General features: G+C 42.1%; 1 protein-coding gene across 8 annotated transcripts in view; it reads right to left on the minus strand.

Moving 5' to 3' along the window:
* Window positions 1-3788: 3788 nt before the first annotated feature.
* The window catches only part of HCFC1 (host cell factor C1), a 60576-nt gene continuing 37969 nt past the window's right edge, over window positions 3789-26395 (minus strand). For 4 of the 8 annotated variants that reach the window (XM_077479068.1, XM_077479064.1, XM_077479067.1 and 1 more), the window contains 10 exons: window positions 24084-25710; window positions 21298-21515; window positions 20032-20479; window positions 14204-14575; window positions 14011-14120; window positions 13091-13225; window positions 11162-11347; window positions 9544-9841; window positions 7330-7393; window positions 3789-6682 (listed from right to left, as the gene is read on the minus strand). In XM_077479068.1, coding sequence (XP_077335194.1) covers window positions 6643-6682; window positions 7330-7393; window positions 9544-9841; window positions 11162-11347; window positions 13091-13225; window positions 14011-14120; window positions 14204-14575; window positions 20032-20479; window positions 21298-21515; window positions 24084-25710 — 3498 coding nt within the window. In that variant the 3' untranslated portion in view covers window positions 3789-6642. Of the gene's footprint in view, window positions 6683-7325; window positions 7394-9543; window positions 9842-11161; window positions 11348-13090; window positions 13226-14010; window positions 14121-14203; window positions 14576-20031; window positions 20480-21297; window positions 21516-24083; window positions 25711-26395 lie in introns of those variants that run through there. The other 4 variants (XM_077479069.1, XM_077479063.1, XM_077479066.1 and 1 more) reach the window with 3 other exon arrangements.

Below are 26395 nucleotides of genomic sequence, written 5' to 3' on the forward strand. Positions count from 1 at the left end.
AAAAAGGTTTTTTGTGTGCTAATATATGAGTTAGAAGAATATAAAAGTCTATTAAGAAAGAGGAAGTTGTTCTGGAGGCAAGTTTTTTAGAAGAAATTTTCTCGGGAAAATTATTTTGAAAATCCTTAGAAATTTTTTTGTGTATATGTAGAGGTATAGGGAGGGTCTATTTGAAGTTATCATATAGGTAATTATAGTGCTTGTGACTATATGTTTGGTTCCAACCGGGGGACTTTTAGATTATTATTACTCCCAAATTGAGGGTAAAACTATTTCTTAATTGAATCATTTGGTCGTGCTGTAAAAATTTTAGATCAAAGAGTATGTTCTAACCTTCAAAGAATAAAATGTAAATAGAAAGTGTATAAAAACATATATTGGGAGGTTCATATGCCTAAAGTGTCTGATAATCAAGTCTTGCTATGATTCCGACACATATAATATATTTGAATGAATAACATTCGACCCGAATCCGAAGATCAGGAAATGAAGCTCGTGAATTATCTTATGTTGGGGCAAGTAGGCTACTTGTTTGTGTGGCCAGGTCTCATGTCTCACCCTCGGCTTATACACGAGTCAATAAGTTTTCCCATTTTTTTTTTGTGGTAAATTGGGGGCCTCGGCTTATATTCGGATCGACCTATACTCAAGTATATACGGTATGTGTTCCCTCCTCATTGGCAGGCAACATGTAATGGTTAGCTTCCCAGGAGTCTAATGATTTTAAAGGTAATAGCACCTTCAACCACCAGGTGTCTCACATGTGTTTGGTGTTTTATCTCTTTTAATTAATATTTTTATAATATGCATTCGTTTTTATATATGTTCTAACGAATATATCTCTAGTGTTCAGGAACCATAGTAAACGATATAATATAAAATATACTTAACATAAAATAACTTAACATAATTTTGAATAATCCCCATTGTATAAAATGGTTATATGTATATCAATGCATATCTATTAAATCTTTAGTCCATTTCAGGAGGACACAGGTTAGATATCTATCAATCAATATCCCATAAAATTATTTATCTGGATAACTGGATCATTCTGATATATCCAATTAATATTTGTTTATCTAGACATAGGTTAAATTCTTATACAGTTATAATCACGATTATATGTTTTTCATAATACTAATTCGTTGCTAAAAACACTTTACTTATGATCACACTTTCATATATAATTTCTTTATGACAAAGTTCTTTAGATCATTAGATACTAAAATTATAATATCTCTTTTGTGACCTACACATATCATTTGAATGACTTGAAGTACTTTTAAAATATGTCTGACTTGCATATCCCTCTAACACCATGTTTTGAGATGGACTTTGAGCAGTCCAATAACTGTTTAGATAGCTGAGCTGTGCCCTTCAAGTCCCTACAATTCACACAATAGGTTTTGTTGGACAAGGTGTCAGCTATTGAATTTTGTCTTCATGGTTGTATATTGTCCAAACAGTCTTCACTTACGCACAATGGGGTTTTCTAGTTAAGGATTATTTCCATGTGATAAATACTTATGCAAGTTTGGTCTTCTCAATCTAACCAACAAAATAAGTAAACATGTTTTTGTTTGGTGACAAAAGCTACCATTGTTCCAGTCTCTTGTTTCAACACAGGGTTTGTAAAAGTTACAGATAACTAATCCCCTGCACATTTGGAAAAACAAAAAGTATGAGAGCATGTATTTTGTTTTAAGGGTCTCCAAAAGGGTAACAGTTCAATAATATCAAAATTATAGTTCATCCACTTTTTGAGGCCTACAGAAATCTGACAGTGAATATTAAATGTATTTCTTCATGAATTCACAACAGTGCGACTGGATACTTGTGAGAACGCGGCACCCACCCTGGGTTTCTTGTTTCAGATCTCAGTATCCTTAAAGGGGAACCTTCTCCTGAGGGTTTTGGAAAAGAACAGACCTCTCTCTGGGTCCTTCCACTCTTCCTTAAATTGTATTAGAGAGGACCCTGTGGACCGGAAACAGTTTGGTTTCATCCAAGCTTTGGTACATCTTGTCATGTACCTACCAATGTACCCTTTCCTCCTGGATTTCTAGAGTCATGTAGATTCTCCTTGAGGGAGGGAAGAGTACCTGTCCCCTCAACCCCTGAGTAAACAGCATCTGTTGTCCTAGAGGTGGATGCTTGAGGGCTGGACAGAGGCTGCTGGGGTTCTGCTTGGCTTGCCAGGCTATTGACCAGCAGAGAAAACAAATCTTTGCATTGTTGGGATGTCTCATGTTCTGCACATGGGTTTTTGCCAGAGGCTTCTTGCAAGATGGACATTTCCTTTGAGCTGGTGAAGAATATTTAGCTATTGCTGATGCTTTAATCAGGAATAGAAACAGGGTTCAGCAGAGCGTCCTCACCAAAAAACCATGTGCCCCCAAAAACGCTTAGCTCAGGAAAAAAATAAAATAAAAACCACCCCATGCAGGCTGCAGCGTCCGAGCGGAGTCATCTCTGGCCCTGCAGGCCTCCCCACAGGGAGGCACATAAGGAGAAAACCCCTCTTACCTGGGCCTAGCCAGTGCTTGAGGTGCCCGCTTCCAACTGGGCTGTTGGTCTCCCATCCATTTTTGCCGAGCACAGCAGGGAACGGACAGAAGCCATCTGGCTTTGACTATGCAACATCCACAAGGGCCAGATCTGGAAACACCAGCTGACCTCTGCGTTCCAGGCAACTGGAAATAATGTGCCCCGCCCCTACAGGAAGCCACATCACCAAACATGACATCACCCACAGGCCAGGACCGACATGCGGGGGAAAGCTACACACTTTTAGATGCCCACCTGAGCTGTACTGCGGATCCCATTGCTCCACTTAGCTGGAGAGGCTAGGAACTCCAGAGCACCGCCTGCCCATACTGGGGGAGCTTGGATGGTGCGCAAGAAAACAGCAGCGCTTTCACCATGGCAGAAGAAAAACACAATAACTGAAGCCATGGTGGAAGAGGAGGGTTTAAAAAGGCTGCATATGCGTTTCCTGGAAAATGGGCAGAGTTATGCTCTCTCCAAGGCTGTCCTGAAAGGCAATTTGAAAAAAACAAAAAAAAAAACAGACAACTTGACGAGTGGGTCAGGATTATAGGGAAAAGGCACATTTTTGCCAGTACACCCAGGCAAATGCAGGCCAAAAAGGCTTTTATTGCAGAAAGACGACATCATAAGAACAAGTGCAACGTTTTGGAGCTGTGCAGGATCCATTTGTCAGGCATGCAATTACAAGCTTCACGAGGGGGGTCCTGCATGGCTCTGAAACATTACACTTGTTCATGTGATGTGATCTCTGCATTAACAACCTTTGGACTGCATTTAAAAGGTCATTGCCATGTGCTGGCAAACATGTGCATTTATCTGTGTGATGTTTCCAGTAACCCACTGGTAGTGGCTACAGCACCCACTACTGATAAACCCCGTTTCCATGAATATGTGCAGTGGGAATAGGACAGGATTATAGTAAAGGCACTCTAGGGGGCATGTTCTCAAAACCTTTGCAAGTATCCCATCACCTCATGGCATGAGCCTATAACCCAGAGTCTATGAATACATGTGTCCTTTACGATTAAGATGGTCAAACCTAACTGTATTAGTGAGTGGACTCCATGCCAGCATTAACAGAGAAGAGTGTTCATTCACTGCCCACCACACTGGAGTGCTCCAGGCCAAAGAGCAACTGTTTTTTTGTCAGACATGGCTCACCATTAGAAAAAGCTTTTAAGGGGGGGTGGATGGTGAACAAAAAATAAATAAATAAAACACACAAACCACCACAATTTCAAAAAAGGTCTTTAATTGTTCAAAATAGCACAAAAACGACAGATAGCACTATAGTAATATTGGTTCACTTTGAGAACTCCTCTACAATGGAAGTAATAGCTTTTCTTCACAAAGAAAAAAAGGCAGGTGAGGTTTTTTTTTTTTGTTTTTTTTGTTTTTTTTTTTTAGCAGGAGATTCTAGGCTGTAACACAGTAACACTATAATACAAAATGAGAAGCGGCAGCAGTCATTTTATGCGGGAGCGGTGGGTGCCCTCTACTCTTGCCACCCTCTCTTTCATCAAACTGGCAATTAGGGAGAAAAAAAAAAAGCAGTTTAAACAAATGCTGCAATTGCTTCATGAGGCGAAAAAAACTAGGTTAAGATAAATCTGTTTAAGAAAAAAAAAAAAGGGGGGGGGGGGGAGGGTGAGATAGTAAAAAGGGGGAAAAAAAATGCATTATCCTGAAGACCTAACTCCCACCATAAAACTACTATTCAGATGTTAGATGTCGGATTACACTGCTGCCTTTGCTGCCCATATAATAGGATGCTAGTTACATTTATTTTGAAAACACACTCAGTCTCGGAACAAAGTAAGCTGGCAATTCATAGAATTGGCAGAAACCTTTCATAACTGTGCATTCTTCCCTCCTTTGTTTGCCTCAAACATGCTGCCTCCAATGCTATTCAGGTGCTCCATGTTCTCATGACAGAAGGATATTAGGAACCCTAGCTGTACTCTGCAGTCAAAGTCATCAGACATGGAAGACCCCTATTACGAGAGAGAGAGCGTGGGGGGGGGAGAAAAAAAAAAAACAAACAGCGGGCAGACTTCTCGTTTGCAACTTCTGTACAAGAAACCAATGTTGATCCATGAGCGAGGAACCAGGAAAAAAATAAAATAAAAAAAACAACATTTGGAACCAGCTAGAGATAATAAAAATACAGAGCAAAAAGTATATATGTGTATATTTATATATATGTACAATCAACACAAGGATGGGCTGCATTAAAATTAAACATTACTTGAGATAATGTAAATCCTATGTGATTTAAACAAGTTTTTTTTACTGGTTTTGCTTTTGTACAAAAAATCCTCATGCTTTAAGCTACTGCAGATTTTTTTTGCCTTTTCGCTTTTTTTTTTTCTTATAAATTTTTTTTCTTTCAGTTTTTACAAAAAAAAAAAAAAATTACGTTTCTGAAATCTGCTATGAAACAGCTTCAACTGCTTGTATATATTTATATATGTATATTTATACTTCAGTATATGAGCTGAATAGAAATAGCCAATGCAGACGCAAGGCATTCCTGCCCTGTGGACCAGCGAGACTGGGCGCTGGTTACATTTGGCAGGAGAATGAAAAAGTGGTTTGGTGACCTCCGTTAACGAAATCATTGGCTGGTAGGTTTTTAAACACGCCAAGTTGATTCGAATGAAGCAGGTGGTTCAATGTACACTGCTTTCAGCAGTAAAGCAACAGGTGCTGCTTTATAGCTATATATTGCTTTGGAAGTCAGCCAGAAAAATCAAAAATCTTGCTTAAGCCATTAAAAAAAAAAAAAAAAAAAAAAAGTAGGGGGTTAAATAAGGAAACCTCCTTAAAAAGAAATAACGTAAGCAGAGTTTCAAATATAAAAGCATTTCACTGCCAGGAAGGTTAGCAATTCTATATGATGGTCACCTAAGTAAATAGGTAAGGCTACTGAACTTCGCAACACCGACCTAAAGTGAAAAGGGTTAGTAGCTGGGAGGCTCTTTAGCTTAGAACAAAGCTGGTAGGTAGTTCATTCGCCTTCAGAAGTCATCTCAAAAGAAGCAGGACAAACTAAATAAAATTAGATGTACAAAATGGGGAAAAAAAAAAAAAAAAAAAAAAAAAAAGTTTGAAAAATCCATTCAAAAAACAAGAAAAACTCTGTTGCAATATATATATATATAATATATAAAATGTGAAATTTTTTTGACGGTGCTCTTGAACTGAGTTTGCTTTCCAAGATCCATTTTACATTGTGAAAAAGTTCCACAATGGGAAACGAATCACCACACATCCAGCCAAGACCTGGCAAAGCCATGCTGGAAACACACATATTAAGCCATCTGATGCATTACTGAACCACTAAACCTGTTTACACCCCCCCACAAACAGCGTGGAAATATCTGCGCCACTGAACACAAAGAGCAAGTTGTTGGCCAAGTCAGTCCTAGAATCACATCTGGATGTGGCAATGCCCATCTTCAGTGCAGCTGTGCTGTCCAGAAGAGATTTGCTTCAAAACAAGCATCAGGATGGAGCTGCGAAGAGTGTAAATATATATATATTTTTTTTACAACACCCCATTGCTTTAAGTCTTAAAACCTTTACACCGCGGATGTCCAAGTGCTTCTGTTGTCAAAACAAAAATTTGTTCCCCCCCCCCCCCCCCAAAAAAACTCTCCCTCATCTTTTAAAAAGAAAAACAAAATGCCAAACAAGCAAAAAAGACCTGGACGAATCTTCTACGCAGTTCATTTACAAAGCTTGAGTTTGCAGGCCTGTCTGCTTGTCAACTGAGTCCATATTGTTCAGCATACCCCAGGCTCCTGTAATACTCCCCCACACAGAAAGACAGAAGCAAAGAAATAAATCAGGATTATTGGGAGAGATTCAACTCTCCCATAAATGTGTGCAGGGGGTGGAAGGTGTAAAATGTGCTTTTCACAATGTTCTTCAAAATAAAAGGAGGAGGAGAAAGAAAAAGGATCAGTTCATCCAACCCCAAGCAAATGGTGGGCAAAAGCGATAAAAGTTGATTGGGGATATAGAGGATTTTGAGGAAGTTCAAGGAGATAGCTGTACTTCAAGGCTGTGCAGGAGCTTCTGTAATCAGGGGTGGTCAGGCTTTGCCTTCTTTGGAGCAGTTTTCCTAGAAGGGAAAAAAAAATAAAAGAAATAAAAAGATTTTAAATATATTGTTACTGTATTGGCAAGAACACACCCCTGATCAAAAATACAAATTTTCTGTGTAATTTTTTAATGAAGGCATGGCTCTTGTGTACATTAGCTCAGGAAAAAAAAAAAAAAAAAAAAAAAAAGTGTATATTTATTTTTTACTTTCTGCTATAATACATATCCAAAAAAAAAAATGAACTTAGACCAATATGTATTCTACTACTTGGGAACCTGCTGGCTGCACCCACAGTGGATTGCATGTACAATGCCAGGCTCCAGCACTCTTCCTCCTGCTCTGCACCCATACAGAGGTACAGGCTGCAAGTTTCAGAAGAAGCACGCTTGTACTCCATTGAGAACTAAAATGTGCCTGCAGTGGTAGACTTCTCTCTTTTTTTTTTTTTTAAGTGGTTATAAAGCCTAAACATTTTGACCTCAACGCATATCTTGCACAGCATTGCAGCTATGGAAAAGTACACTTCCAACCAACGTGTTTCTTTAAAAGTGGGTAGTAAAAACACAGCTGAATCATGTTTTTACCCCATAATAAAAAGGCCTTGGTGAGCTAGAGACAAAATCCATGTACGCATTTAAAGAAATAGTCAAAACACAAATACTTACATGTCTGGTGAGGATACTGGGCGCTTACTTCCAGGCTTGCCAACTGTGCCATCTTTGCTGGATTCTAAAAGACAAGCAACACTAGTTAGGAACCCATGATATACATTTAAAGTTGTGCCCTCATCAGAAACCAATGTAATAACATTCTCACAAGAATATGGAAACATGCCGGACAATAAAGTGCACCTGAACTTGAAAATAGAGATTTGCTATGTTATAGGGAACATCTAGTAATGTTAATTGTGCCTTGGCAGCACCCCGAGTGATGCATCTGTCTTCAATCCCCTTCTGAAATAAGCAGTGCACATCCCGATATGCAAGACTGCCTACAGTCTTGTAAACGCACAACATCCATGGCACTGCTGCCTCACGGTCAGTTTTGGGAAATTTGGTGTGGGATTTAGTAAGGTCATGAATGTACTGTTTACCACCATGCCTCTTCTAAGAGGATTCTCTAATAGGGGAAAGATCATCTTCAGGTAGTACATAGGCAATGCCGATGGACAAGTCCTTTGACACAGCTTCCAGTTCCTCTTTGAGGCTTGGCTCACACTAATGTGGGCCACAGGTCCTGCGCTTGCTCAGGCATGGTGTTTTTGACCATGCAATTTGCCTGCACCCATGTAGGTGCTGCAGGGCTGAGGAGTGTGGGGGTGCCACTCAGAATAAATGGCAGCCCTGTGCGTCTTGCATGAGCAGTGTGATAGGGCTGCGGGTGCTCGCAAGTATCGATGAGATTCCCGCAACCAGAACCCACAGCCCGCACTAGTGTGAACCTAGCCTAAGGGAGATTTACTAAAACTGGTGCATTCAATCTGGTGCAGCTGTACACAGTAACCAATCAGTTTCTAACTTCAGCTTGTTCAAGTAAACTTTGGCAATAAAATCCAGAAGCAGAACAGATTTTTCACTCTCCAGCTTTAGTAAATAACCCCCTATATGTGGGCTGGAGGTTCACCACACTGGATAAATATCGTTATCACAAAAGGCACAGACATTATATTTTATTTGTCCCATTTACACCATAGCACCAATGTGATATTAAGTGTATAAAAACGTGAGCATGCGAGTTTGCTGCAGTGCACTGGATAATGCTGCTGTTAGACATTTTGTGTCAAATTGTGCACAGCAGGCAGTGTTAACCCCAAGATATATGTAAAAGCACAATATGAAAAAAGTGCCTGACTTGTTCACAGGTTCTGCTCAGCTTCCCTATCTTGTCAATGGCAAGTCTGAATAAATTGGATTACGCCTATATAGTAAACCAAGTGATCACCATGGTTGCTCACTTTACATCCAGACCTTGTGTGTTGGTACTAAATCGGACTACCGTAAGCACAAATACACTTAAAAGTTACCCAAGACAATGCTTTGCATTTTTGCCTTTTGTGGCTGCTATTGCTAGTGAAGTGGAGGCGCAGCTTATTCCACTATTAACACCACACAGGGGTTCATTTACTAAAGCTGGAGTGTGCAAAATCTGGTGCAGCTCTAACATAGAAACAAAATCGGCTTCGTTTTTTTTTTTTGTCAAAGCTTAAAAATTTAAACAAGCTGAAGTTGGAAGCCAATTTGCACAGCTGCACCAGATTTTTCACTCTCCAGATTAAGACCCTTTTGCACACCGAGGCAGTTTTTGCACCAGAAATGGCACCTGAAAATGGCCTCCTATTCATTGCAATGGGCGCTTTCACACCCGGGCGGTGCGCTTGCGGGACTTTAGAAAAAGTACTACAAGCAGCATTTTTTGGGGTTGTTTGGGCACGCCATATACAGCGCTCCCAAAATGCCCATTGCAATGCACCTGAAAAGCGCTTTGGAAGCTCCACAACACAGGAGTTCTTAACCCTTTTTGGCGCAAAAGCTAAAACGCTAACTGCCAATGCTTTCAGAGTGAAAGCAGCCTTAGTAAATGAACCCCACAGATCTCAGCTGGTTGTTAATCAACCCATTACTTTCAGGCACAAACTTAAACACAGCTAAAATGTGCCAGATATTTTGGTGCAAGTGTACAGCATTTTAACCAGGCTCAGGTAGATTTTTGTGCACAAGCATTTCTTTCAGACAGGTATTTCTAGAGTTTACAAACAAGCACATTAACATGCAAGAGTAAGTTCTGTTACGCCACTTAAGTAAAGCTTGCGAAGACTGAAAAAAGCAGGTGCTTTGAGGCCTTCAAACAGACCATGTCATATTGTAGGATTGTGTACTCACCTTGCAACCACCTGACTTGTGTTGCGGGTCCATAGCCCTTCTCGTTCCGTGCAGCAATCCGAAAGATGATTGCAGGTTTTGTGGTGTAGTCTATGTGAGCATTGGACAGGCTAGAGGTCTGTACCAGACAGGAAGGATTTGGGCCACAGTACACCCGCATGAAAGCCAGCTGAGCAGGTGTTGTGGCTTTCTGTTCACCGCTCGTACTGCTTTGGATAGCCAAGTAAACAGAATATTCTATGATCTTCCCGGATGTGACAGAGGGAGGTTCCCATGTGAGGTGAGCACCATCAGGACTCTGTAGGAACAGAAAGTGTACAAAAGTCAGTTTATATATGCAAAAAACACTTTAAAATGCATGTCAGTGTAGCAAATGGAGCTGTACTTGGGAAGAAAATCAACAAGACTTTGTATATAACCAATCTGTTCATCTCTCAAAAATCTTAAAGTGCCTGACATAAACTTCCTCTGCTGACATGTACCTATAGGCGAGACTATAATAAGGCTTACCTATAGGTAGTATAAATATCTCCTAAACGTGCACTGTTTAGGAGATATTTGCATTGCATGCAGCGAGTGTCATCACTGGCGCATGTGCTCTGAAGGAAGGCTACCCATGCCGATCCTTCTGAGCCGTGCTGTGAATGGCGTGTGGGAGTGACATTGCCAAATCACAGCACCGGAGACTGAGAACCACGCAGCCAAGATAAGCGACGATGGAAATGGCTGCATCGCGGCGCTGGAACAGCTTCCTTTTAAGGCAAGTTTCACATAATGTGTAAGTATGTGATGCATGCTAGCACTTTTTTTTCCCCCCTTTCCTGCAAGGTAAATTAATACAGTCGTCCAGCAGTACACAACAGCTTCAAGACCCCTTTCACACCAGGGCGTTTTGCAGGCGCTATAGCGTTAGAAATAGCACCTGCAATCCGCCCTAAAGAAGCTGTACCATTGTCTGTAGTGTGAAAGCCCGAGGGCTTTTCACACTACAGCGGTGCGCTGGCAGGACATCAGAAAAAAGTCCCGCAGGCAGCTTCTTTGGAGCGGTGAAGGAGCGGTGTGTTTACCGCTCCTCCACCGCTGCTCCCCATTGAAATCAGTGGGGCAGTGCTGTAATGCCGCTGGCAAAACGCTGCTATTGCAGCATATTGCCGGCGGTTTTAACCCTCTCGACAGCTAGCGGGGGGGTAAAAGCGCCCCCGGTAGCAGCCGAAATGCGCCGCAAATCCGCTGGTAAAACGCCGCAAAAAATAGTGGCGTTTTACCGCCCACGCCATGGGCGGTGTGGTGTGAAAGGGGTCTAAAAGGAGAGTAGAGAGAAGGTCAGCATGTTACAAAACTTAAATTTTTTTATTTTTTTACAAAAAGCCTACCATTGATAGAGTTATTAGGAAATGCAAGCTGGAAATCCTAAACATCAACCCTCTGAACATTGGGAGACGTTTGTAGCCATATCCAGCTATGAACTGAGTACACAAACTACAGCTGCATTTGCTCCCATGAAACATTCTGCATGTGTGCTCTGAAAGCAGATAATCTGTTCTAATATGCTCCAGATGGTACATGAATTCCTAGGCTGGAAACAAGAGACAACTTCTTACTATTAAATCATTAGTACCTTGCTGATCTTTATGGCACACGGTGCACCTGGGAAACCAGGTAGACAGGTCTTGAAGGCAGAGATTTCACTGAAGGGTCCACGACCACAAGCATTTATTCCTGCTACACGGAATTTATAGGCAGTGCCTGGCTGTAGTTCATGCTTCTTTAATTGGCTGTAATCTGGTAGGACACCAGAGTCATCCTGCAAGCACAACACACAGAAAATGTATTCAATAAAGCTCCAAATTCAGCAAAACCCCTCTCCCCAGATAAGTAAAGCATTGAATAAATATTTTCCACAATCCGCAAAAACAGGACTGAAGGACTGATGCACTATTTGGCAGGGGTAAGCAACTCAGACTGCAACAGCCGATAGCCGCCCTTCTATGAAGAGATAATCTAGATCAGCGTTTCAACTTCAGTCCTCAAGGTGCCTCCAACAGGTCGTTTACAATCATTTTGCACAGGTGATTTGATCATTTTCACTGCCTTAGTAATTACTAGTTGTTTCTTATGAGGAAAATACTGAAACCATGACCTGTTGGGGCAACTTGAGAAAAGGGATGGCAGTGCTGGGGGGAAGTTCCGATCAGCCAACTTAGGTGCTCTTGATGAAGGTCATCTACTGATCTGAGAACTGTAGTGGGGACTTTCAATGGCAATAGTATTACGCACTGTCTCCAGCTTTGTGGCGTCTCGTAGCAGCAACACATACCGAAATCAGGAGATAGGGTCTCCTCCAGCCCCTCCCACTTCAAATTCCTCACCAGTCATCTAGTCTCTGCCCTCAGCCATGCTGTGAACTGAATAGGTGGCTGCGAAGTGGGTATTAGCTGGCTCCAGGAACAGCTAAGCTGGGTGGCCGAAAAACGGCTGGGAGTGCAGTGGGGGCTTCAGGAACCGCTCAGGATTTGGTGACCCCTGGCAAATCATTCGACCCTCAGGTTGAGAACCACTGTTTTAAAGGTCACTTCCAGCCAGGAGAGGGGAACACATGCACAGCGCTAGATATCTCCACAATTGCGCGGGATGAGGGTTCTAATAGTGATGCCGGTTTTATAAAAAAAAAAAAAAAACACTGTCTGTATTGATATTTCGTAAGCTGTTTTTAAAACAAACCAGAGGATTTTCCTCTGAGGAGCTCTCCCTTTCCTTTATTACGGGCTGCAAATGATTTAGCTCTGAAGTTCCGGTGCCACAATTGGAGGACATACCGGAAGCAACCAAAGGTTACAGCATTGGGTTTGGTCCCCAACAAATGACCTACAGGCACGCCTGACACTTTTTTGCTGTGAGGCAAAGGAGTCCAACCCATCTGGTGAGTTTGGAATTTAGCACCATCCCCAGGAGGAGGAGGATCACCAACTCCATTGGGACACGGATCGCTATAGCACTTTCTTTCACAAAGAAAAGGACTATTTTGCACTTGCATCACTTAATGCACTTTAATTGTATTATTGTAATTTCTAATCAAAAAATGTAGATTTTTTTTTAATAATGGTTATTTGGTTCACACAAATCATGCATTCATGTTAGTAATGGATCAGTTATGTTTGATAAATGATCATTGTTGTGTCCAATTAGCCTAGGTTACATATTACATATACTGTATTTATTGGCATATAACACTCACCTTTTCACCATGAAAATCGGGTGCAAATATAGTGTGCGTGTTATACGCCAATACTTAAATTTTAGCTGCCTTATTTCAAATTTCATTTTTTTCCCTGAAACTTCCCTCTTAAAATGAATATGCATGTTATACACCTGTGCGTGTTATATGCTGATAAATACGGTAAGTATACCAACTGGGTACATTTATAAGGGGAATTAATGTTGAGGAGCAGACGTGGTCTATATTTACCTTGCCCATACTAGACAGCAGCGGCTTAAACACATTTGTTATTTAATGACCAAAGCGCGAGCGTCTTACTACAATACTTACATCGTTGGTAGCGTCATCTGCAGGCAAGTAGTAATGTGTCACCATCATGTTTGTAGCCTTTATTACACCGACATCAAACCATTGGTTCTCTTTCTTCAACGGGGTCTTGGGCTGCTGAGGGGGCAAGTCCGGTTTCTGTACATGAGCAAAAAGCATGTAGATCTTCAATTTAATTTTACAGAGCATCAACACATTTTACAAATTATGAACATTTCACTTTGGTGCTTTAGAAAGAAAAGCTTATATATTTTAAACACCCATCTTAGACCTATTTTGCATGTGCGGACCAATTGGGTCCACCTGTCAGTTTTTACAGCCCAATCAGATCAGCCCCTAATCCATGTCCATGTACACCCTCTGACATACAACCTGCTAAAAAAAAAAAAAAAAAAAAAAAAAAAGGACATTACCCTTCTCTGTCTAAGGCAGTGGTCATCAACCCTGTCCTCAGAGCCCACTAACAGGCCAAGTTTGCAAGATAACTGAAATGCATCACAGGTGATATAATATGCTTCTCAGTGATTGCAGTATTCTAGTCTGCATCTCCCCAAGGTAATACATAAAACCTGGCCAGTTAGTGGGCCCTGAGGACAGGGTTGATGATCACTGGTCTAAGGAATCGGATGGCATATGGGCGTAAACAGACAGGCGGTCAGGTTTACGTCTGACAGCTGATTAGAGGAGAGCAGGCGGTGTCTGCTTTGCATAAGCAGACATGGACCAGCCTGCTCAGTGGACAGATTCCCCACTAGGAAACCAGACTCCTAGAGGAGCCTGCCCTGTGTGAAAGGGGCCCAAAGTGTTCTTGCTATTTGTCCATTTTGCAAGCATTTCTCCACACTGTCCTGGTTAACACAAACCGCAAAAAAATAAAATCCAAACACATCACTGATTAACATGTCCACTTTAAAATGACATACCGATTCAATGCCGTTTGCTACTTCAGCAAGGGCTGCTGCAGCTTGCAATTTAGCTGGACTGGCAATTACCACTGGCTGAGGTGTTGTGAAGGTATTTATTGGAGCCAAACCTGGTAAAGAAAAGCAGTGTTTTATTAATAACGATTAAAGATGCAAAGCACCTACACAAAGCAAGTTTAGTTCTAGCACTCACTATCTGTGGCTGTAGAAGGTAACAGAGCCACTGAACTAGTCACTGCATTTGTTAATTCATTGAGTCCATTACTTTCACTGGCAGGATCATTGAGGCTGTCAGCGGGTGCAAGGGCTTCTGTAGGCACATGGTGGAGCTGCTGCAGTTGTTGAAGTTGCTGCAACTGCTGTTGATGAAGTTGATGCTGGTGCTGAAGCTGCTGTTGTAAATGTTGCTGATGCTGCGCTTCTTGCAGTTGCTGCTGTTGTTGAACCAGAGCTGCCAGTTCCTGCTGGGTGAGAACTATTGGGATGGTTGTGGTAGGGCCTTCAGAGGTCAGGTGACGAAGCTCAGCATGAGCCATATCAGAGGTATCCATTGGCTCTCCAGCTGCTAATCGGAAACCAGTGATGGGGGAAAAAAAAAACGAACACACAAGAATTAAATTAGTTACAGAGCTTTAAACGCATGTTCTGCACACACACTGCAAGGCTATAACCTATCCTTTAATGGATTGTTCTATCATATGGAATGAGCCCACTGTAGCCAGGGTTGGGCAGTTAAAGGTATTAAAGTAGAACTAAGGCAAAACTTTTTTTTTTTTTTTTTTTACATTTTGGGTGGAAAGGGATTACAACACTTGTCAGCATTTATTGCGGTCTGTGTTCCCATTAGGGAGATTCACCCTCTATTTGTCCTGTTTGCCATCATCATTGAACGTAAAAGAAAATCTAATTTTGGGTTGTCCCCGGGAGAGAGAGAGGGGAAATCTCCAATGGGGACATTAGCTCTGATGACCTGGGGGTTCCGAATAGATTCCCTCTCATTTTCTGATTAGCTATGGGACAGGAAGTTGAGGTAAAATTTCCCCAACGGGACAAAAGACGGCAAAAAAACCTTACAGGGGTTAAAACGCTCCCTTATTCCAGCCAAAAAGGGTAAAAAAATAAAAAAAATAAAAAAATAAAAATAAAAGAAGTTTGCCTATAGTTCTACATCAAAGATTGATGGGCTTACCAATACAGAGCAAGCCAAAATTTTACAGCCCTCTGAAAGGCAAAATGTGGAAAATCGAAATGGGATTGTTCAGTACAGCAAGCTATTATTTCAGATTTGGGTGGACATATCCTGGCTGACTAGAATGTGTCAGTTTTGTAACATCTGTCAAATGTCAGAACATAATTGAAGTATAAATCCAGGCAAAAAGGAACTAAACCTGCTCTCTGCCACATTCTAAACCTAATCTATCTCTGTAAAGCATAAATAGCTGTACTTATTCTGCAGCCAGGCTGGTTTCCAGCAGTGGAAGCTGTGTGCAGGAGGGACAACGGCTGTGAAGCAGATCTTTTTATACCTGGCAATAAATGTTAATACAGAGAGCACTAGATATCCCCCTATTTATATATACACACACCGCACCAGAGTTTACACTACCAAGAGGAGGTGTCATATTGGAGAACAGAGTGGATAGAAAAAAAAAATCCTGGTTTTCTTCCAGATTCAGCCATAAATGCTTTTATTTGAAACTTTATGTACAGCATTGGAAGAGTGTACCTTACATCTGTGGTCTTGGGGAATTTCCCCCTACAGATAGATAAAATGATCATCGCCGTTACTGGGAAGTTATACGAGAGGCAAAAAATGGTCGTGGCTTAAGGAACCCCTAGCAACCATTGGAGGAACCCTGCTCTAGACAGCCATCAGTCTTCAATCTATGAATACTATGAGGTCTTTATTTCTGAGAGATGGCAGGGTAGAGAAATGTGAGCTCACTCTGATCCACTGTATGACAGGGCCTGTGTAATGCTGGAAACCTTCCACTAGCTCACATTAAGAAGCCTCCATCTCTCCTTGAATATGGGTATACATTAAAGGGGTTGTAACCCCTTCCCAGTTTTTCCACCTCAATGCATTTTAAAACCAGTGTAACAAAAAAAATAAAAAATTAATATATATATATATATTTTTTTAACGCACTCCATATGAAAAGCTTGCGTGCAGAAGCAAACGCATACGTGAGTAGTGCCCGCATATGAAAACGGTGTTCAGACCACACATGAGGCATAGCTGTGATCGGTAGAGAGCAATAATTCAGCCTAGACTTCCAACTAAAAAAATAAATTCATTCTACAGGTTGCATGTTTTAAATGAGTGACACATTGGGTATCAATTTACTCTGCATATTATCACAATAAAAAATAAAATAAATTGGGCCAACGTTACTGTTGTCTTATTTTTTAATTAAAAATTGTGCATTTTTCCAAAAAAAAGTGCACTTGTAAGACAGCTGTGCAAATACAGTGTGACAGAAAGTATTGCAACAACCGCCATTTTATGCTCTAGGGTGTTAGAAAATTAAATGTATAATGATTGGGGGGTTCCAAGTAATTTCCAAGAAAAACAAACAAAAAACCCAGTTTTTAACATGTAAACAAATCTCAGAAAGAGGCTCGGTCCTTGAGTGGTTAATAGCAATGTAGCCATTGGCACCCACTGCTGTCAATCAAATCCAATGACATGGGCGCCAAGTCCTGCTCTCTGTGTCCATGGATGTAGCAGCAGGACCTGGTGAAGTGCTCTCCTTCGGGGCACGCGTCGGACAGGTCCCAGAAGGATGAGGATCGAGGCCACACTGAAAACCCACCTGCACAGAGGGGGCAAGTATGACTTTTTATATTTTAACCACTTGCCGACCGCCGCACGCCGATGTACGTCGGCAGAATGGCACGGGCAGGCATAAGGGCTTACATGTACGTCCCTTGCCTCCCGCGGGTCGGGGGCCCGATCGGGCCCCCGCCCGGTGCCTGTGGCGGTCGGTATTCGTTCGGGAGCGATCCCAGACGAGGGGACGGCCATTCATTCATGGCCACCCCCTCGCGATCGCTCCCGGCGAATGAAATTGTCCGGTAACATCACTTCCTCTCATGTAATGTAAACACAGGAGAGGAAGTGATGTATTCTCTCCTCCGTGTCGGTAGTTTTCATTCCGGCACCGAGGAGAGAGCATCGGTGAGTTGCACAAGCACTACACTACACAGTAGAACATGCCAGGCACACTCACACCCCCCCTTCACCCCCCGATCACCCCCCAATTACCCCTGCCCCCCCCAGTCACAGTGACACCAATTGCTTTTTTTTTTTTTTTTGCATTGGTGTCATTTGTGACTGTAATAACTGTTAGGGCAGTTAGGGTTAGCCCCCTTTAGTTCTAATGTGCCCCCCTAACCCCCCCAATAAAGGTTTAACCCCGTGATCACCCCCCGTCGCCAGTGTCACTAAGGCAGGGTTCACATTGCAGCGGTTTATGAGAACGAATGTGATTCGCACCGCACTGCAGTGTAAATCACATCCGATCTCTGTGCGATTCGAGTTCAGCCATACAGATAGTATGGCTGAATTCGTGTCGCACCCGCCGCAAACTCGCACGGGACCCTTTTTTTGGTCCGCAGCAGAATCGGATCGCATGGGTGTTCACACCATGCGATCCGAGTTTGCAGATCGCACTGCGATATGCGAACTGATCTGGGGGTGTCATTAACATTTCACTGACACTCCCAGCAGTTCGCATAGGGCAGTGTGAACTGCCGCCGGGAGGCATGCGATGCGGGAACCCGCCGCGCATTCGTGGCGTTCCCGCATCGCTCCAGTGTGAACCCAGCCTAATAAGCGATCGTTTTTCTGATCGCTGTATTAGTGTCACAGGTGACGCTAGTTAGGCAGGTAGGTATTTAGGTTCGCCGCAGCTTTTTATAGCGCCAGGGACCCCCATATACTACCGCATAAAGCCCTCTGATTGCCCCCTAGTTAACCCTTTCACCAGTGATCACCATATAACTGTTACAGGTGACGCTGATTGGTTAGTTATTTTTTTTATAGTTTCAGGGCACCCGCCATTTATTACCTAGTCTCACTAGTGTACCCCTAAATTTAGGGGTGTCTACTTTCCAAAATGGGGTCATTTGGGGGGGGGTTTGTGCCATCTTGGCATTTTATGGCCTTCAAAACTGTAACGCCCTTAGAAAGCCTGAAGGCGGTGCTTGGTTTTCGGGGCCCCGTACGCGGCTAGGCTCCCAAAAAGTCCCACATATGTGGTATCCCCGTACTCAGAAGAAGCAGCAGAATTTATTTTGGGGTGTCATTTCACATATGCCCATGGCATGCGTGAGCAATATATCATTTAGTGACAACTTTGTGAAAAAAAAAAAAAAAAAAGTTTGTAATTTTCCCGCAACTTGTGGCAAAATATAAAATATTCCATGGACTCAACATGCCTCTCAGCAAATAGCTTGGGGTGTCTACTTTCTAAAATGGGGTCATTTGTGGGGGTTTTGTGCCATCTTGGCATTTTATGGCCTTCAAAACTGTAATAGGTAGTGAGGAGTGAAGTCAAATATTTACGCCCTTAGAAAACCTGAAGGCGGTTCTTGGCTTTCGGGGCCCCGTACGCGGCTAGGCTCCCAAAAAGTCCCACATATGTGGTATCCCCGTACTCAGGAGAAGCAGCAGAATTTATTTTGGGGTGTCATTTCACATATGCCCATAGCATGTGTGAGCAATATATCATTTAGTGACAACTTTGTGAAAAAAAAAATAAAAAAATTTTTTTTTTGTCATTATTCAATCGCTTGAGGCAAAAAAATAAAATATTCAATGGGCTCAACATGCCACTTATCAATTTCCTTAGGGGGTCTACTTTCCAAAATGGGGTCATTTGGGGGGGTTTTGTACTGCCCTGCCATTTTAGCACCTCAAGAAATGAGATAGGCAGTCGTAAACTAAAAGCTGCGTAAATTCCAGAAAACGTACCTTAGTTTGTAGATGTGACAACTTTTGCGCAAACCAATAAATATACAATTATTGACTTTTTTTTTTACCAAAGACATGTGGCTGAATACATTTTGGCCTAAATGTATGACTAAAATTGAGTTTATTGGATTTTTCTAATAACAAAAAGTAGAAAATATCATTTTTTTTCAAAATTTGCGGTCTTTTTACGTTTATATCGCAAAAAATAAAAATCGCAGAGGCAATCAAATACCATCAAAAGAAAGCTCTATTTGTGGGAAGAAAAGGACGCAAATTTTGTTTGGGTACAACATTGCATGACCGCGCAATTACCAGTTAAAGCAGCGCAGTGCCAAATTGTAAAAAGACCTCTGGTCATTTACCAGCAAAATGGTCCGGTCTGAAGGTGGTTAAAATAACAAAGGGAACCTTTAGTGTCCCTTTATTAGGGCAATTCTATCCTCATGAGGTCAAATCTTCTGGCTTGAAAATTGCATACACTAAAGTTCTGAGGCATTGCTACGTGAAATGTGTCAACATCTACTAGTAAGAACAGTGTGCGGCTATATTGAGAATTCGCGATTTGGTAGCTATATTTGAAAAACTGGGATTTTTGTACGCTCTGTAAAATCCTTTTCTTGAGATCATTGAAGGACAAAGTCATATTTCATGGGTTTGAGGTTGTCACCTACAGGAGCAAAACATCAAACCCATCCATCATGAAGTATGGCCTTCAATGAACGGAACAGTAAATTGATGTACATTGTATATATGTCAAGGAAATAATCTACTTTTGTAAATGTTAAATTTGTACACTTTTATTCATGAATACATCCTGTATTTTTGAATTTTGTGATTGATGTTTGTGCAAAGCTCCAAAAAAGTCCTAACGGTTTTAACATTTAGCTGCCATTAAGAAGCCAAGGAGTAAAGGGCTATCTGCTGCACTCTACAATCCAGGAGCATTCATTTAAAACCAAGACATCAGTGCCTGCTGGGCAAAACATTTACCCATTACACATCTTTCATTTACAACATCGCTCCTCCACACTATAAAAACTTACCCATCACTGCCTGTTGTGCAGCTTGTAAAACTGCTTGTATAGCCAATGCCTGGGCTTCTTCTGTGGCAGCAGCTTGTGCAGCTGCCTCAGCTGCGGCAGTTACTGCCAATTCTTCAGGTGTTAACCCTGTGACCATTAGGGTGGTTGTTTGACCCTCTGCCATAAGTTCTTGGGGAAGGGAAAGCTGTTCCACTCCTTGCTGCTCGGCAGCGGCAGCAGCAGCAGCTGCCTCTTGAACCTGGTTTGCTTCAATTGCTGCTTGTAGCTGTGCCTCAGTATGTGCCGGCACTGCAGTGTCCATAGCTTGCGTTTCAGGCTCAGCCTGAGCATCTTCAGGAGGCTGGAGCATATCCGAGGACAAGTGAGCGCCAGATTGTTCATTGCAAGGGACAGCCTCTGAACTCTGTGTTGCATCCTCTGGGGCTGGTTCAGTCATAGATGAAATATTCTGCAAAAAAAAAAAAACACTTAGTTCAGTTTAGAGCTGCACAAATCTGGATAAAATGAGAATCACTTTTTTTGGCTTAGATCTAGAACACGATTCTTGGCGTAAAATCCTTCATGTTAGAGAGAGAGAAAAAAAAAAAGGGGGGGGGGGGGGTTTAAATCATTTTGTAGCAAAAAAAAAAAAAAAAGACAGATTTTAACCTGTAAGCAACAAGTGTCATAAAAATGTTTAGTCTAAGTGGTCAAACTGCCCTCACTTGCAGACCGAAGTTCATCCCTTTGCTCAAAAAAAAAAAAATAGATACAAAGGTTTCCTTTTATCTCTCAGCACTAAGCAATGCTGTGGGAAAAAAAAATGGAATGGTAATGCCGGATTAAGATCCTGAGGGGGGGGGGGGTTAAATCGAGATTGTGACTACTTTTTAACAAATGAATCATGCAGATTTAGTTCAGTTTAACCTTTACAAAACAGGTTTATATAGTATAAAACATTTTAGTGCCTAGAAAAGGATACCAATATAGAATAGGGCTGGGGAAAAAAAATTTGATTTGAATCGGGTTGAGAGGTCAAATCGATTCAAATTTAACAAATCTTTTGTTTTTTTTTCACCAGGACCAGCGCTGACCCCGAGGAGCTGCAGGCAGGAGTTTTTAGGCGAGGCCGCAGCTTTGGCCTAGTCCACGGCGCCCAGCCTCATGGACTAGGCCGATGCCGCGGCCTTGCCTAAAAACTCCTGACCACAGCTCCTCAGGACCAACACACACACCACCATTTGAATTGTGACTCAAGTTAAAAAATATAGAATACAATTTGCTTACCGGAACAGAAGGTCCAGGCAGATGAGTGGACTGAGTCACAGTAGTTACGGCCCTAGAAACTATAGGCTGAGCGGTATGTGCCGGAGATGAGGCTGAAGCTGCCACGGCTACAATGGTCACTGGGGATGCAGCAGCTGTAGAATCGGCATTGTTGCCTGAGGCTGCTTCCTCTGTGGGGACGGGCTCCTGCTCTCCTTGGCCATTCGCGGCTGGCGGGTCTACAAAACAGATAAGCAGTTTATTTGCATCAGGCACACAAGCTATGAACGAAAATGATACAAGACTTGGAGAGCAATTTACCCTATGCACCCTGCCATGAGTCAGTCTATATATAGCAGGACAATAAAGTAGAATAAAATAAACTGAATTTTACTTTGAAACCAATACCTGACCATCACAGGTTTACCATCTATGGTCAAAATTTTTTTTATATATATATATATATATATATATATATATATATATATATATATATATATATATATATATATATATATATATATATATATATACATACATACATACATACATACATACATATACACACACATACACACACACACACATACCTATACACACAGATATAAAAAAAAAATTATTTTTTGTGAAGAATCATTGTGAAGTGGAACGAAATCTATTGGATTTTTTTAAACTTTTTTTAACTAATAAAAAAAAATTTTAAGTGGGGCGTGCAAAATTATTTGGCCCCCTTGCGTTAATACTTTGTAGAGCCACCTTTTGCTGCGATTACAGCTGCAAGTCGCTTGGGGTATGTCTCTATCAGTTTTGCACATAGAGAGACTGAAATTCTTGCCCATTCTTCCTTGCAAAACAGCTCGAGCTCAGTGAGGTTGGATGGAGAGCGTTTGTGAACAGCAGTTTTCAGCTCTTTCCACAGATTCTCAATTGGATTCAGGTCTGGACTTTGACTTGGCCATTCTAACACCTGGATACGTTTATTTGTGAACCATTCCTTTGTAGATTTTGATGTATGTTTGGGATCATTGTCTTGTTGGAAGATAAATCTCCGTCCCAGTTTCAGGTCTTTTGCAGACTCCAACAGGTTTTCATCCAGAATGGTCCTGTATTTGGCTGCATCCATCTTCCCCTCAATTTTAACCATCTTCCCTGTCCCTGCTGAAGAAAAGCAGGTCCAAAACCATGATGCTGTCACCACCATGTATGACAGTGGGGATGGTGTGTTGAGGGTGATGAGCTGTGTTGCTTTTACGCTAAACATATCGTTCTGCATTGTGGGCAAAAAGTTCGATTTTGGTTTCATTTGACCAGAGCACCTTCTTTCACATGTTTGGTGTGTCTCCCAGGTGGCTTGTTTATGGATATCTTTGAGAAATGGCTTTCTTCTTGCCACTCTTCCATAAAGGCCAGATTTGTGCAGTGTACGACTGATTGTTGTTCTATGGACAGACTCTCCCACCTCAGTTGTAGTTCTCTGCAGTTCATCCAGAGTGATCATGGGCCTCTTGGCTGCATCTCTGATCAGTCTTCTCCTTGTCTGAGCTGAAAGTTTAGAGGGACGGCCAGGTCTTGGTAGATTTGCAGTGGTCCGATACTCCTTCCATTTCAAAATGATCGCTTGCACAGTGCTCCTTGTGATGTTTAAAGCTTGGGAAATCTTTTTGTATCCAAATCCGGCTTTAAACTTCTCCACAACAGTATTACGGACCTGCCTGGCGTGTTCCTTGGTCTTCATGATGCTCTCTGCGCTTTCAACAGAACCCTGAGACTATCACAGAGCAGGTGCATTTATACAGAGACTTGATTACACACAGGTGGATTCTATTTATCACCATCAGTCATTTAGGACAACATTGGATCATTCAGAGATCCTCGCTGAACTTCTGGAGTGAGTTTGCTGCACTGAAAGTAAAGGGGCCGAATAATTTTGCACGCACCACTTTTCAGTTTTTTATTTGCTAAAAAAGTTTAAAATATCCAATAGATTTCGTTCCACTTCACAATTGTGTCCCACTTGTTGGCGATTCTTCACAAAAAAATTTAAATTTTATATCTTTATGTTTGAAGCCTGAAAAAGTTCAGGGGGGCCGAATACTTTCGCAAGGCAATATATATATATATATATATATATATATATATATATATATATATATATATATATATATATATATATATATATATATATATATATATATACATATACATACACACATACACACACACACACACACACACACACACCTATACATATACATATATACACACACACACACACGGGGATATGAAATAATGAAAATGTTAAAGGAAAACCAGCATACCAGTACTTGCTAGCCCTTTTCTGTCCCCCCCCCCAAAAAAATAAAAAACTTTTTAATCCAAAAGCAAGATGTCACGCTATATCTATGCTGTTTTTTTTTTTTTTGGAACCATTAGGCCCCTTCACATGGGTCGCCCGATCAAGTCCGCCTGCAACAGACCCTCCATTATCCTCAATGGCGGTTGGATGTAAAAACTGGACTTGTGTCCATTTACAACAGGCTACCTCCAGCCCGATCAAAACATATGGAAGGGGATCTGTTCCCCTGTCAGACCAGATTGGAGCGCAGTCGGGTGTAAACAGACAGCCTGTTCGAAACAGACTGCCTATAAAAGCAGATCGGGCTGTTGTCCGGGTCATGTTATCCAGCAGTGAAATCACAAACAGATTCCCCGTTGAGCAAAACCAGATCCAGCCCTTTTGAATGGGGCCTTAGACAAATCCAAGGACACAAAACAAAAAAACACACAAAAACAAGACTGATTCTCACCTTGATTATCCCCCATGTTGGCTGTGACGGTGGTTGCTGTGTGGGTAGTTCCTGTTTCGTGTGTTTCACATGGTGGGTTTGAACAGACTTGTTGTGCAGGAGGTTGATTACCTCCCATGTTAGATGTAGACGTGGTAGATGTATTGGTAGTATTGGTCTCATGAGTTTCACAAGGTGGGTTGGAACACACCCGCTGCTCTAAAGTGTTGGGTGTTGTAGATGTCTGGCCAGCTTCACTGGAGGACTGCTGGGAACTTTCACCCTGCTGCGTTCCGATATTTGAACTACTTGTGGTTGCAGTGTTGGTTGTACCAGTTTCATGAGTCTCACATGGTGGATTAGAACATGATGGATTTCCAACCTGATTGTCTTCTGACACAGACATGGTAGTATGAGTGGAACTTGCTTGATGGGTCTCACAAGAGTCACCTTCAGATCTCTGTCCATTCTCAGATGGACCACAGTGGATATTGGACCTGGCTGTAGTTGCCGTTTGAGTAGTGCCAGTGATTTCAAAGGGACTTTTATTGCACGCTGACTGCGTTTCTTCAGGGGTGGATGGTTTGATTTTCTTGTTCGTTCCAGAACTATTTTCTACCTCCAAAAGGCGTTTAGAATCAGAGCTGAACTCTGTATTTAGGGACATGGTAGTTTTTGTAGAAACAGTTTGATGGGTCTCACATGGGGCATTGTTTTGTCTTGCAGTGGTTGGCGTGTGGGTAGTGCTAGTTTCACGAGTTTCAGACTGGGGATTAGGGCAAACCTGCGCAGCACTACCTGGCTGTTCTGTTGCAAGATTCGAGGTCGCCACAGTTGGTGTATTGGTTGTGGAAGTTTCGTGCATTTCACAGGGGGGATTGCTACAAACCTGTGGTGCCTTTTCAGATTGCCCGCTGGTAATGCCAGGAACAGACATAACTGTACGTGTGGATATAGTTTGTAATGTTTCACAGGGTGGATTTCCTGGCCTTTGCAAGTTCTCATGTTGCTCATTGGCAAGGTTACCTCTGGCTGTGGTGCAAGTTGGAGTTGTCCCGGTATCGTGCGTCTCACATGGTGGATTAGAACATACTCTAACATTTCCGGTCTGCTCACTATTAATATTTGCCTTTGCGGTGGTTGATGTCTGTGTAGTTCCAGTTTCATGGGTCTCACAAGGAGGGTTTGAGCAAACTCTTGTTACGGAACCATTCTGACCAATATTTGACATTGCAGTCGTTGCAGTCTGTGTAGTTCCGGTCTCATGAGTCTCACATGGAGGGTTAGAGCAAACTCTGACCACATTACCGTTCGCCTGACCCAAGGCTGTGGCTACAAAGGTTCCAGGCTCCTGTCCTTCGCACACAAACTGAAGCGTTCCTCCAGGCTGCCGAACAAGATTCACAAGGGTGGTGGTGGGTGTATTTGTGGTTCCTGTCTCATGAGTCTCACAAGGAGGATTGGAACATACAAGGGTTACTGTGCCTGGAGGCTGATCTCCTTGGCCAGAATCAGCTATAGTAACAGTTGCTGTGGGTTGATCTGATGTTGGTGAAGCCAAAATGGAGACAGGAAGGTCATGGACTGGCTGAGCCTCCACACCACTGGGAGTTGTGATCAATGTCACTTGTGTGGGCTGTGATATTGGCTAAGGAAAAAACAAAAAACACAAAATGTCAACTGTAGTTCTGGCACCAATAGCACAATTCACTACATAGAAAGCATGCCTGACCCCCTGCAAGGTGAAGAAACATACTACAGAATTTTTCTCCAGTAATTGAATTACAGCTACTTACCGTATTTTTCGGACTATAAGGCGCACCGGATTATAAGGCGCACTAGCAACGACCAGCTGATAAAATGGATATTTCCATATATAAGGCGCATCGGACTATAAGGCGCACCGGATTATAAGGCGCACTAGCAACGACCGGCTGATAAAATGGATATTTCCATATATATAAGGCGCATCGGACTATAAGGCGCACGGTCGATTTTGTGAGAAAATTTAGGCTTTTACGTGCGCCTTATAGTCCGAAGGTTTACGTCAAGAGACCGGGTGGCTTTTTCCACGAATCTCCATCCCTATTGATCTGTGACTCCATGCGCGCCCATCTGACAGATACTGTTAACAAAGAACTCCAGCGATGTCAACAGGTCATATATAAGGCGCACCGGATTATAAGGCGCACGGTCGTTTTTGGGAGAAAATTTAGGCTTTTACGTGCGCCTTATAGTCCGAAAAATACGGTAAAAACACAAAAAAGAAAGACGGCCGGCCGTCTCACATTTGGTCAATAGCAATGCAATCAGCAGGAAGTATGACCAGGAAT

Source organism: Lithobates pipiens, unplaced genomic scaffold, assembly GCF_037356315.1.
Source record: "Lithobates pipiens isolate NorthernLeopardFrog02 unplaced genomic scaffold, aLitPip1_a1.2 Scaffold_1, whole genome shotgun sequence".
Classification (NCBI taxonomy): domain Eukaryota; kingdom Metazoa; phylum Chordata; class Amphibia; order Anura; family Ranidae; genus Lithobates; species Lithobates pipiens.